Source organism: Sinocyclocheilus rhinocerous, unplaced genomic scaffold (genome assembly GCF_001515625.1).
Source record: "Sinocyclocheilus rhinocerous isolate Xijiao unplaced genomic scaffold, SAMN03320098_v1.1 scaffold1694, whole genome shotgun sequence".
NCBI lineage: Eukaryota > Metazoa > Chordata > Actinopteri > Cypriniformes > Cyprinidae > Sinocyclocheilus > Sinocyclocheilus rhinocerous.
This window is the reverse complement of record NW_015626863.1, coordinates 1,572,725-1,586,213: the sequence shown is the minus strand read 5'-3', so window position 1 is coordinate 1,586,213 and position 13,489 is coordinate 1,572,725. Positions and strand designations below refer to the sequence as shown.

Genomic DNA, 13,489 nt, shown 5'->3' with positions numbered 1-13,489 from the left:
AATATATCTGATATTTCATCTCCTGCTCCATTAATAACCAGCTCACTAAGTCAAAGAGAGAAAGAGGACGGGTGTTGCATTCTGTTCTGCCTGCTTTCCTTCCAGGAAACACATCCTGTAGCTGGAGTAACGTGTTTGTCACCGACCAAGAGAGAAAGAGAGAGAACTTATTCCCAAGCACTCCTGCCCTCTCATCCCAGTCCTTCTGAGCTTTTCAGGGATAAAGCACACACATGCTCACATGCTCACATGGGAAACTGTTCAGGACGAGTAATCTGAGATAAACGAGCGAGGAAAGAGTGTGGGAAAGAACGAGAAACACAAGAGACCGCATCACGCAGACATTCCACAGCAGGGAGACGACCCAGCGCACATCTGGAGGAGAAAGGGGGAGGAAGGGACGGGCAGAGCTGCAGAAGAACGGAGCGATTTAAAGAAAGCGTGCATGTTTATGTGATGGCCTTGGAGGTCCCGCGTCCAGCCTTACGAGAAGCAGCGACCCCCGACTCTGAGGAAGAGGTTTAGAGACTCCCGCCGCCCCAACGACCCCCAAGACACAAGAATGAGTGGCGATGTCCTCTAGCTAACCTCTCACAGCGTTCATGCCGCTCTGCATTTCTGCGTAGCGTGCACGTGTACCCGTGGATGTTTCAGGAATTCAGGCGCTCCGGAGGGTGTATGGCCGTGCGCAGGCTGGTGGTGGTGGCGGCGGCGGTGGCCCTGCTTTCTCTGGTGCTCAACAACTTGGCGACATTCAACTCCAGCTGGGTGCTGCAGGTGCTGGAGGACGGACGGCGGCGGAGTGTCGGACTCTGGAGAGCGTGTGCACACGAGGACACGCACACTCACGAGCCCACAGCCTGCCAGAGACTCAGCTGGGGATCGGAGCTCGCGGGGTATCAGGAGTCACGCAGCACTGTCAAACGTGAGTCTCCGTCATACAACTGCGTGTGAGGGAATAGACAATAATTAAATTATATGTTTTCTACACGTTTTAATGCTCTGATACCCTTTATATTACTGAATTTAACAGAAAAAGATAACATTTTAATATTATTATATTAATATATTGTCATTTTAAACGGATCATTAGGTAATTAATTCAAAAATAAATGTTGCTAAACATCAATTCATATATTTTATTTATATATATTTATAATTTCAATGCTAAGCGTGATTTTGTAAGCATAATATCTAAGGCCGTCTTATTGAAAGTCATTTTATGAAGTTAAAAAACTCTGAAAATGTGACTAACAAGTAGATAAAGTTTAGTAGATAATTTGTGAGTACACTGGAATACTTGAAATGTCATTAAACTCTGATTAATATATTTTTATAATTATGTATTGTAAATATATATTTCATATTTCAGTGTACATCAACAAAGGATTTGCTAATATAATGTTTCATATAAGGTTACTTTCAATAAAACAACATACAGAAAATGTTTTTAAAGCGTTAACCCCCCCATAATAAATTTAGAATTAAATAAATAAATAAAAAATAATACATAAATAAATAAATTGTTTATAACTAAATAAATTTACTAATAAAAATAAAATTAAATACATTTAATATGTATTTAATTATTTTTTTTATTATTTATTATAATCTAATTATAATTATAATTAAAAAAAAAATTTCACTGCAGGAGCCTGTGATTACTCAGAAAAAAAGAAAAGAAAAAAAAAAAAGTGTCCAAATTTTTAACAACTTTTAATGAACCGCTTCCATATGAATTGGTCTTAAAATCTTATATAATTTTTTTTTCTTTAAATCTGAGTTCTAGACATCTAGAGCTCATTTTATTTAATTTGGCATCAACTTAATGTCTGGCTAGTATTAAACCACGGCAACTATCACTAGAAGAAAAAGCGAGCAGAGATTTGCTGGCTTGTATCATGCAGCCTGGCACGTCTGTCCATCTATCCTGATTTAGAAATAGGAAACGGATGGACACAGTGAAGGATTGTCTTTCAGGAAGTGACACCCACATTGGCACAGTTGTGTCTTATGGACATCTGCAGCTGGATCTTCCTTACAATGATTCAGATCCTCTACCTAAAAACACTCACACACACACACACACTCACACTCCTCTGCTCATACATGTATATATGAACCAAATGAATCATTGAATCATTTACGAACCATTTGAGAGCTAATATTTCTGTTGTTCTGATTGCAGTTCAGTTTGACATGATGCGGGCATGTAACCTGATGGCTACGGTGGCTCTGACCGTGGGTCAGCTAATCTTCCTGTTTGGGTTACTGGAGATAAGCCACATTACCCAGGATTCTCAGTGGTGGGAGGAAGCCATCGCTGCCCTGTTCCAGTTAGCCAGTGAGTGTTCAAACCCGCTTCTACAGTCGCTAACAAACACTAACAGTCCCTTTGAGGAGCTTCAATAAGCCAGACACAAATACCACACACCTTTCTTCAAACAACACATTAATTCTTCAATATCAAGCCGTCTGTCCTCAGAGATACGGCCTCTATTGTCCCATGTCTGTTGTTCTGCATTTTGGGAAAGGAAAGATGGAGCTTTGAGGATCTATAACAGAACAAACATCAACAAAGCACAGCGGCCTGAAGCTACACACCATTCAACAGGAAACAACAGAGTCCTGGCCAGAGGCCCGCTCACAAATTAAATCCGCTCCCATTGGGACGTACGCAGGCCTGTCTCTTCAAAACTCGCTGTTGATGTCCCATGAAAGTGTGCTGGCTGTGATGTTATCTTGTTTTATTGTGCGTGCTTTCTGCATACTTATACTATCTGCATAGCTGTTTAAATGCTAACTTGCATACTTACATAAACACATGCTCGTTGATGGACTATTAGCGAATGAACAGTTGATGCGAGTGTATGAGTGTTGTAGGTAAAAATCTGCAAATTGATGGTGGTAGTTATTATAGAAACACCCAGAACATCCTAGCAACATTCCAGAACACCCAGGTAAAGTCCTAGCCACCACTCAGAACACCCTAGCAACGACCTAAAACACCTTACCAACCACCTAGCAACTGCCTAGAACATTCTAACAACCACCAAGAACACCCTAACAACATCCTGGCAACTACCTACAACACCCTAGCAACCACCTAACAATGCCCTTACATCCACTTAGAATACTACAGCAAACACCCAGAACACCCTAGCAACGACCTAACACCTTACCAACCACCAAGCAACTGCCCAGAACATTCTAACAACCATCAAGAACACTCTAGCAACATCCTAGAAACCACCCTGAACACCCTAGCAACCACCTAGTGACCTCCACCTTAAAGCAGTCGCACACCAGACGAGAAGCGCAGCGCAGCATCGCGTCGCATCGCACCACGCCACTTCTTTAAAATTCAAACACATTATTTTCTATGAGTGTACACACACCAGCGGCGCCGTTCGGCGTCCAGCTACGTCGTGTTGTACTTGTACGAATTGTTTTAGACGCGGCGCTTCTCGTCCGGTGTGCGACCACCTTTAGAAAACCCTCACAAAACCCTAGCAACCACTTTAAATAGCAACTGCCCAGAACACCATAACTAAAACACCCTAACAGCCACCTAGCATCTACTCAGAACCCCCAGCAACCACCTGTGAAAACCCTAACAAAGCCCTAGCAACCACTTTCAATTGCATAGCAATTGGCCACAACACCATAACAATTACCTAAAACACCTTAGCAACCACCTAGAACACTCTAGCAATGCCATAGCAACCACCCAGATCACCCCCAGCAACCACCTAGCAATGCCCTAGCAACCATTCAGAATACAATAGCAATCACCCAGAATACCCTAACAACCACCTACAACATAGGGCTGCACAATTTGGGGAATAATCTTTTTGCAATTAATTGTGACTGTGATTTAAAATGCAGTTTTTAAAAACTTTTAAGTTTGCTGTGCTTGTTTGTAGGGCTGCACAATTTGGCCAAATATTTTGTGATTATATATCACAAATTATTATTATTAATAATACTATATAAAATATTACAACATTAAAAATATTACTTTTGTAATATTTCACTGTAAATTAAAATCCAGTATTTAAGAAAAATAGAATAATTTTATTTTACAGCACTATTTATGTCTTAATTTATTCATTTTCAAATGTCAAACCTTCAAGCTTTTGATAATCAGAATAAACAATATTGCGATTTCAGCTTTATTTCAATTAATTGTGCTGTCCTAGCAACCACTTAGCAACCACCCAGAACACTCCAGTGTCATAGTGTCCACTCAAATTTTATTCATTCACTTTGATCACAGCAGTTGTTTTCTTAACCTCAGGTCATTTTTTTAATAGACACCCTGATCATTTCCTGTGTACAATTATGAGCTCTAGATAGTCTTGTTTGTTTCAGAAAAAGTTATTTTCAGTTTCATCAAAGCCGTCCATGGCTGTGCTTGCACTACTATGGTGGTCTGTTACAAGTGAAGTATATCAGTCCAGCTAATAGTGCAAGATGTGTGCGTCGTTTTAAGTGTGACAATAGTTATATTTAGCTAACGGGGGTCCAGAGCACCAGCGGCAGCCACGCAGCTTCAGAGAGCAACAGTCAGGCGCCAGGATATCCCTTCTCAGGACGAGGAAGTGTCTGTAACTACCTGTTATGCAAACCCAGAGCCGCAGAGGAAAGACGGGGAGGGGGAGTGTGACAGTACGGAGGGGGCCAACGAGTGTCAGAGTTATTAGACATGGACTTCAACGGGAATTGATGATATTTTAAGAACCGCAGAGCAATCGGGAAGAAAGAGAAGTGGATGTATGTGACACCACAGAGGAGCATGTTTCATCGGGACGGGTCTAGAATCTCCCACAATGTGTGTGTGTGTGTGTGTCATGGGTGGAGGAAACAAGTGTCCTGATTAACTGTCCCCGCAATACTGCATCTGTTTACACAATCTCTAGGGACAGACTATATCTGACAAAATGAAAACAATGATGTCCTCCTCATACTGCAATATAAATTATAAACAGGCACAAACTGCTTCCATGAAGTAAACGGTGAAAACCAATCAGGTGCAGGCAAATCATCAACTCCTTATAAACATCCATATGTACATCAGGCTTTCCTACTATATTCTCATGGTTTAAGTGCACTGACTAGACATTCACACAACGGCGCCATTGAACAGGGACTTCCCCCCAGACACCTTAATCACCCCACTCAAGGACGCAATGATGATGGCTCAAGGCTAGTTTTTTGGGCCATTTAATTTCATTTTCATTCTAGAGTACTTTGTGTTAATGAGAGTGAGAGCTTAAAGTTATATTGTTCACCCAAAAATCATTTTTTCACTCTTGTTCCAAATCTGTACGAGTTTCATTCTTCTGCTGAACACAGAAGAATATGGGTAACCAAACAGTTGCTGGTAGCCATTGCCTTACGTGGTATTTTTTCATAGTATGGAAGTCAGTGGCTACCGAAAACTGGGTGATGACAGAATTTAAATTTTGGGGTGAACTATTCCTTAAATAATATAATGAATAGTTTTGGCTCTAACTTCTGATTAAGCCACTTGAAAAAGGGCAATATACACAGACTTGTGACTGCACATTTTGAATTCTATATTATTGAACTGAACCAAAGGCACATTATTTGGCAACCGTAAACAGCCTAGTGTGATGCTAATGAACATCTAAAAATCTTTTTTTTTTTTTTTTTTATAATAATGAAGTTGTATTTATTATACACTAATTTTCAATAATTGATTAAATAAATAAAATAAAGAAATAATAAAATATTTTTTTACATACTAAAAAATAATAATTTGATTATTTATTGAACATAATTGCATCTGTTTGGCTGTAGCAGCCATTTTGCCACGAGTGTAAATGAGTGAATTCAGACAGCTGTAGACATGACTGCGCTCTGTATGCTGTTACAATCACGTGCCATTTGACTACTTGAAATAGAATCTGACTGAAACGCATTTCTAAAATTGGACTGGGGACATATGGATTTAATTTGGATCAGGTCTGTAAATGTCATGCTTTTCATATGTGTTTTTCTGTTAGACTACAAACAACTACACATCTGAGAGGTTTTTTTTTTGGATATACTAAAAATAACACTTTCAATAAACAAAAATGATCAAGTATAAACAATCCATGAGAAAGTCAGAGAGAGAGAGAGAGAGAGAGAGAGAGAGAGCAATACATGAAGTAAAGAGAGAAAAACATATGTTCCTGAATAAATTGAATCAAGCCTGTTATTGTACACCATGTTCCAGTTCAACTGTACAAGTGTGTGTGAGTAAGAATCGTCAGATGAAACTGAATGAAATGGAGGGAAGGAAGGAAGAATGGAAGGATAGAGGAGAAAAGGAAGGAAAAGGGATGACACTGGGCCAAAAAAAGCTGCATTCAGAATAAAAACAAAACGAATGAACGCCTCGCTCGCTCTTGTTTCTGCCTAAATAAAACATGCACGTGTAACGCGATCTGAATCCTGTAACTTTTTCCATTTCGTTGCTCTCCTGCCCTGAATTCCTCTCACATCCTCTGCGTTCTGTATTTCTGGGAATCTGCTGTTGTGTTTTCAGGCCGCAGTTATTAATAACACGTGTGCTCGGAGTCTTTACAGGAAGTGGGAGACGTACTACTCCTATTAGTCAAAACCAGCCAAAACCAACTCGAATCAGTCAAAAGGGAAGAAGATTGAGCTATTATTATGGTTGTGACGAATTAAAGGAATGTTTCGGGTTCAGGCTCTGTGGTCAGCTATGTGGCATGCTTTCAAAAACCAAAGAAAATAATTTGGTTTGTAAAGGACAAATTCAAGTGGTGTTTTCCAGAGAAATGTAATTTCAATTCCAATGAATCTGGAAAGAGCTTCGGGAGGGTTTAAAAACAAAATGTACAGCTCATGATGTTAAAAAATAAAAAAATTCTGCTCTTATTTCATTTCTCATTTTCATCACAACCAAACATAATGCTCTTTAGAAAAACTCAATTATTCCATAGTCTGTCTGAATACTGGATTCTGATTGGCTGGCAGGTATGCAGTAAAACCGTTTAATGCATGGGTAGTTCCAAGTCTGTTTAATCACCGTTCTATATTAATGCGCTGCTTTAATTGATGCACACTAACCAACACGCATCACTCGCTCGCACACACACACACACACACACACACACACATGGAGAGAGAGAGAGAGGTGGGAGATAGCAGATTGTGCTGCACACACACATAAACTTGTTGTCAACGCTTCCCCGCGATTTTTATGTAAGGGATAATCAACGGCTAGCTGTGCATTAAAGGATTTTAATGCACGACGTGGAGGCAAAGAACCACCCGATGCGAAGTGCATTAAAATACGTTAATGCACGGCTAGCCGTTGATTATCCCGCTTATTCCATGGTCATTTGCCAAGTTATAGACAAGTTAAAACTTGTATTGCTCTTTGCAGTGCAATATTTGACCGAATGGGTAAAAATGAGCATTCTGCCAGCTTCAAATCAGACACAGAGATGAAATAGTGCGGTAAGACCACATTTATTTGAATGAATTATAGCATGTATTTCAATTAATTATCGATCGATCGAGAGAGAGAGAGATGACAGTTGTGTGTCAGTTACCTGCTTGCTGCGTCTGCGCGTCTCTCTATACAAACAATTACTTCAAAAACAGCGATTTTATCACCTCGTTGCTGGGGAATATAATGTAGCGATCTAGTATCTCTTTTATTTTAGTATTATATTACGCTTTAAAAAGCTTGGTCATGATAGTCGTGACAACAATGCTATTATTATATAATAACAATTAACAATACTATTTTTATATAATAGTACAAAAAAGATAATTTTAAATTTGAAAATTTCAATTGGCTTTAAACTCAATAAAAGCCATATGTAGGTAGAATTAGATTTTTTTAATTCTATATTGGGACATTAAATTTACATATTTTAATGAAATAAAAAATAAAAAATAAAATTAATGCTTTATTTTAAAAGTTTTTTTAAAAGCATCACATTAAAAAATCTAGCAATCTATCAAATACATGATTAAAGACAGCATGAAATGAAAATTTACTCTATTTTCTAAATGCATGTATCCCTGAAAATTACTATGATTTACTACAAAAATAAATAATTTAAAAAAATATATATTCTTTAAAATATGTTCTATAAATCACCCTAGTGGACAGAAAGTTCCCAACTGAAGAATCAATCATAAATGTAACATTTATGTTGTGTTCCAATTATTTTGACACAAAGAGGATTTTCTTTTTCCCGAAAATGCTTGAAAAGTTAATGTCATCGCATTGGACTAAAACTTACTGACTTTGACTTTTGACAGGGTATAACAACTCCCCCCACCAAATTCCACAACATTCTAATTTATTGAGATGCACCTGTATATATATTTTTTCTCACTTTTTGGGGATTTTCCACCCACCTTGTTACACTTGTGTGCCAAGTTCAAAAATAACTGTCCTACAAAAAGCTTCTCGTTATGCTATATTACGACCAAATATTGGATTCAATTTTTTGACAAAAACACTGAATCCAAGATATGGTATCCAAGATATCCAAAATCCAAGATATACAGCATAATGAGAGATTTAGAACCAACACACTAAACTGCTAAAGAAATTTCAGCACAGCGCAAGGATTAAAGATTGACGTTTTGGCTGGTTTTATACCATCTTCTGAAACTAAGTCCTGTCTCCTTCTCTTTCTGCAGGTTTTGTGCTGGTGATCGGTCTGGTGACGTTCTACAGGATCGGCCCCTACACTCACCTGTCCTACGCCTGCTATGTTAACATTGCTGCTTGCTTGTTTGCCACGTTAGCGGCCGCCATGCTAATCTGGAATATTCTGCATCGCCGTGATGACTGCATGTCTCCGTCGGTCATCGTTATCAGCCGATCTCTGACCACACCCTTCAGGCCGCGCCTAGACAATGACTACGTAGAGTCGCCATGCTGACACACAAAGACACATCTCACCTGAGACAAAACACAGGGTGGATATTTAGACGGACGGACACAAATACACATGGAGAGGATTTCTATCATTTTATGTGAAATTGATCTCCTGGACGGACTTCATGCTTAAGGATGAGGGCAGTGATCCTGTGACTGCAGAAAGTGGTTTCGGACTGAAAGGAAGCCTTTTGAAACTCATTAAACACAGAAGCAGGACTGTGGATTGCAAAGAATACAACTGACAGATAAAGATCAAGCTGGATCTTGACACATTTATATTCATAACTGCACTTAAGAGAAAGTAGAAGCACATTCATATGCACATGTATCTGTTATAGTTCTATGAAACATGGAGCTTCAGATTTCAAAAGGAGTCTAGGCATTGAATATTGCTCACAGGTCAATTGAATCTAGTCCTTTACAGGCCGGCATGGAATCTGCACGTTTATACATGTTCTCTGCTAATTGAAGGGAAAAAAATTTCGGATAGATTTTAATTAGGAAATTTTCAAATGTCCAATCACATTTTACTCCATTTTTTTTTTTTTTGTGTTTTGCATAAAGAAGCCAAGTCTATTTTTTTAGAAACATTGCAATATTTTGCATTATGACATTACATTTATAACAAATAAGCACATTTGCCCCCAAATTCTCAAAATGTGTTCAGATGCTTTACTTTTGAGCTTTTTTGTATTTTTTTTTATTAAAACAACCATAAATTAAAGCAGTAAAACAAATATACAAAACATAAAACCACGAATTAATGTAATGAGAACTCTGGGAAAAAATTGCTTAATTGCCATAAAAATGTGTAATTGCTTATTTTTGTTTAAGCAAAAAATAATTTATTATTATTATTATTTTTAATTGAATTTGAGAAGGAACAAGATAGAAATCATGGAGAATGTTTCAGTAATGAGAACTGTGGGGAAATTTTGCTTTATTACAAAGAAAATTTGCTTAATTGCTTCATTTTGTTTATGCAAAAATATAATTTTTTATTTTTATTTTTTGGTTTTTGTTTTTATTGTGGAGAGATATATGACATCCAAATATGGTAAAATGTGTTAAACAGAGCTGGGAGTATTATCAAATTAATCCAAAATAATCATTCTATGAATATGTGAAGGCGACAAGACGTAAATCTGGAGTAGGGATGCACGATATTATTGGACTGATATCGGAATCGGCCGAGAATGGCTTTAAATGTAAATATCGGCATCGGCCCGATATGAAAAATTATGCCGATATGTCTTGCCGATATGAGGAGTACGTTAAAGGGTTAGTTCTCCCAAAAATGAAAATTCTGTCATTAATTACTCACCCTCATGTCGTTTCAAACCCATAAGACCTTCGTTCATCTTCGGAACACAAATTAAGATATTTTTGATGGAATCTGAGAGCTGTCTGACTCTGCATAGACAGCAAGGCAACTGAAATGTTCTCAAGTTCAGAGACGTAGCAAGGAGATCGGTAAAATAATCCATGTGACATCAGGGGTTCAACCGTAATTTTACGAAGCTACGAGAATACTTTTTTGTGCGCCTCTCAGATTCCATCAAAAATATCTTAATTTGTGTTCCGAAGATGAACGAAGGTCTTACGGGTTTGAAACGACATAAGGGTGAGTAATTAATGACAGAATTTTCATTTTTGGGTGAACTAACCCTTTAACTCACATGTGCTCAGGGTGTGCTAGTGATTAGATCACGTCAGCAGTGTGGCTCATTCTTGAAGCAAAGTTTTGTCTGAATGATGATTAGATTCACTCTTTTGGATCGCTGCATTTAATCTGTGAAAGCATGTACAGAATTACGCGTTCGGTGTATGATAGAGTAATAGCACGTGCAGTGGCAGCAGCTGCAGCTTTCCCAGGGTCCTAATCCCCGTTCGGTAAGGAGTTTTAATCTGTAGGGGGTGCTGTTGGCCTACTTCTAATTGAATTTAAAAGTAAAATAGCCTACACAAATAACATTTAGACTGTTTCTGATGAAATAAAGCAGTAATTGATGTCATAAAATAATGAGTATGTTTTGATTTAAATGTCAGAAGCTATAGCTTACATGAAAAAAAATCACAAACATGACACTTGTAAATTAAATCATTTTATATATACTTAATGTGTAATATGTTTTATTTTTTAAACAAATCATAAGCTCTAAAAGATTTTTTTCTCTTTTGAACTTAGACTTGATTCTCTTTTGCTTTAGACCATCTACAAATGTTAAATCTTAAAATAAAATGTTAGGATTAACACTGCATCTTTATGGGGGAAAAATGCAGCGATTGATATATAGTTTATTTATAGTTATTTTAAAGCTTCGAGACTTGGTGTTGTTTCCAAACAAAAGGAAATATATCGGTATCGGCCAAAATGAGTTGAAAAATATCGGCAAAAATCCAGTATCGTGCATCCCTAATCTGAAGGAGCAGATTCTGTGCAGGCCGTGTCATTTGGTACCAAAATTATTTTAGTGACTAATGCCTGTGCATTTATCTGTGACAATACATCTGATATTACATAATGTACAAGATGCCCAATGAGGAAACTCTGTATAGTCACAATTAAGAAGGAGATGATCTGAAAGTGATCATAATTTTATGATAGACTGGAACTATATCAGTTCAGTAAACACTAGTCATTAATATTTGCTAACCTGTGCCTGTGGTACCCATTTATGAGTATAATATAGAGCTATATTAAATATATTATTAAAATTTCACATTTCACCCTGAGCGGGACTGGTATAATATTATTAAAGAAATAAACATAAAGCCATTCAACACTCAAAGGGGATTTTCTGGGTTTGACTGTGTGTGTGTGTGTGCGTGTGTGAGAGAGATCGGTGAGCACAGAAGAGAGTCAAGGACAGTCTGAATGAGAGGAAATGAATGGAGACACACGTTATACTCTACTGTGACCCCTGATTCCAGACTGACACTTGAGCGATGATAACGTGAGTAATTAATTTTACTACATGCACAGAAACTATTGGCATAAATAAGGGACAGCTCACCTGAAAATGGTCAAAGAATCATGAAAAAAATGTATTCCATAAAAATATGAAGTAGCACAACTGTTTTTTCAACATGATAATACTAAGAAATGTTTCTTGAGCATATTAGAATGATTTCTGCAGGATCATGTGACACTGAAGACTGGTGTAATAATGCTGAAAATTCAGCTTTGATCACAGGAAATTACATTTTAAAATATATTTAAACAGAAAACAGTTATTTTAAGTTACACAGGTTTGGAATGATAGAAAATCTTTTAGCTGCACTATCCTTTAAAAAGTTAAAGGTCATATAAGGTAAAAGGTTAAAGGTCATATAAACATATCCGACAGTCCGTGACACAGACAAACCCTACAGGGATCCGTCACAGTTCTTGAGAATGTGATTGTTAAAGATAGGCATCAATAGATCACTCAACTCGAGCTCTTTTCCTCTCCTCGCCGTTTCATCTGTTGCTAAAATGAACTAAAACAATACAGCAGGAACGTAGAGTACACACACCCCGTACAGTCATGGAAATCTGTGTCTTCTACGGTAGAGCTCTCATACACTCAGGCGTCTTTTGGGAAGCTGCTACACACACCTACATATAAACATCAGTAACCTTACAAGCACGCAAAGAACAATACAATTCCCATTACAAACATGAAACGCACACACACCCTTCCTAAAAGCCACTTCTGTATATTTCATTCGAACAGGGAGACGGCAGTATGTGTGTGTGTGTGTGTCCTCTGTGGAAATATGACAGGGAATGCATTTTGTGTCTGAAATCAATGACAACACTCATACAATACAAACGTTCGGCTCACTGTTACCTCATTTATCAGTAGGAAATCGTTTTTATGATAAAGATCACTTTACATAAAACCTCCCTTTTCGCTGGAATGGATGGTAACTGGTAATCATGCCATCTCGCACGTCCTCCACATACACCCAGACCTGCCGCAGGCAGGCAGAACACAGGGGATGTTTCACTCACTCACTGTGACTCAGTCAAACACAGGCCAAATATACTTGTATTTTAAAACCTAGTAAGCTGCCTACCTAGACAGTATTTTTAGTTGCGATTAACCAGGATATCAATTGGCCTATATTTTGAGATGATCAGTACAGTGTTGTTACTGTTAATTAAAACTAAAACTATTAGAAATCGTTTTCTTTAACTGAAATGAAGCTGAAATAAAAATTCAATATAAATATTAGATAAAAAAAAAAAAGAAATGGTGCATGGCAACTGACTGAAATAAAATAAGATAAATCTTAAGTATTAATGTTACTAAAACTAAATCTGAAATAAAAATAAATTAAAAAAACGAATAAAAATGAAAACACTAAAAATATAAAATAAAAGATCATTCAAAATATTAATACAAATTTTAATAGGATATAAAAATACTAAAATAGCACTGGATCAGCAACAGCAAATTAGTTTTCATCTGCTGACATTTTCAAATATTTTTATTTTCAATTAGCTTTTATTTTTTTTATTTTCTATTTTCATTTTCATTTAAGTTTTAGTAA

At 37.3% G+C, this 13,489-nt stretch overlaps 2 protein-coding genes across 2 annotated transcripts in view; one reads left to right on the top strand and one right to left on the bottom strand.

Moving 5' to 3' along the window:
- LOC107718162 (intraflagellar transport protein 140 homolog) overlaps positions 1-13,489 on the bottom strand; it is a 32,905-nt gene that overhangs the window by 10,237 nt on the left and 9,179 nt on the right. Inside the window, exon 17 of the mRNA XM_016525144.1 lies at positions 640-888. Within this exon, the coding sequence (XP_016380630.1) occupies positions 640-888 (249 nt within the window). The remainder of the gene's footprint in view (positions 1-639; positions 889-13,489) is intronic.
- On the top strand, positions 135-9,611 carry LOC107717966 (transmembrane protein 204-like). The gene is made up of 3 exons (XM_016524877.1): positions 135-925; positions 2,189-2,344; positions 8,704-9,611. The coding sequence occupies exons 1-3, from the start codon at positions 646-648 to the stop codon at positions 8,946-8,948; spliced, it is 681 nt and encodes a 226-aa protein (XP_016380363.1). The 5' UTR covers positions 135-645; the 3' UTR covers positions 8,949-9,611.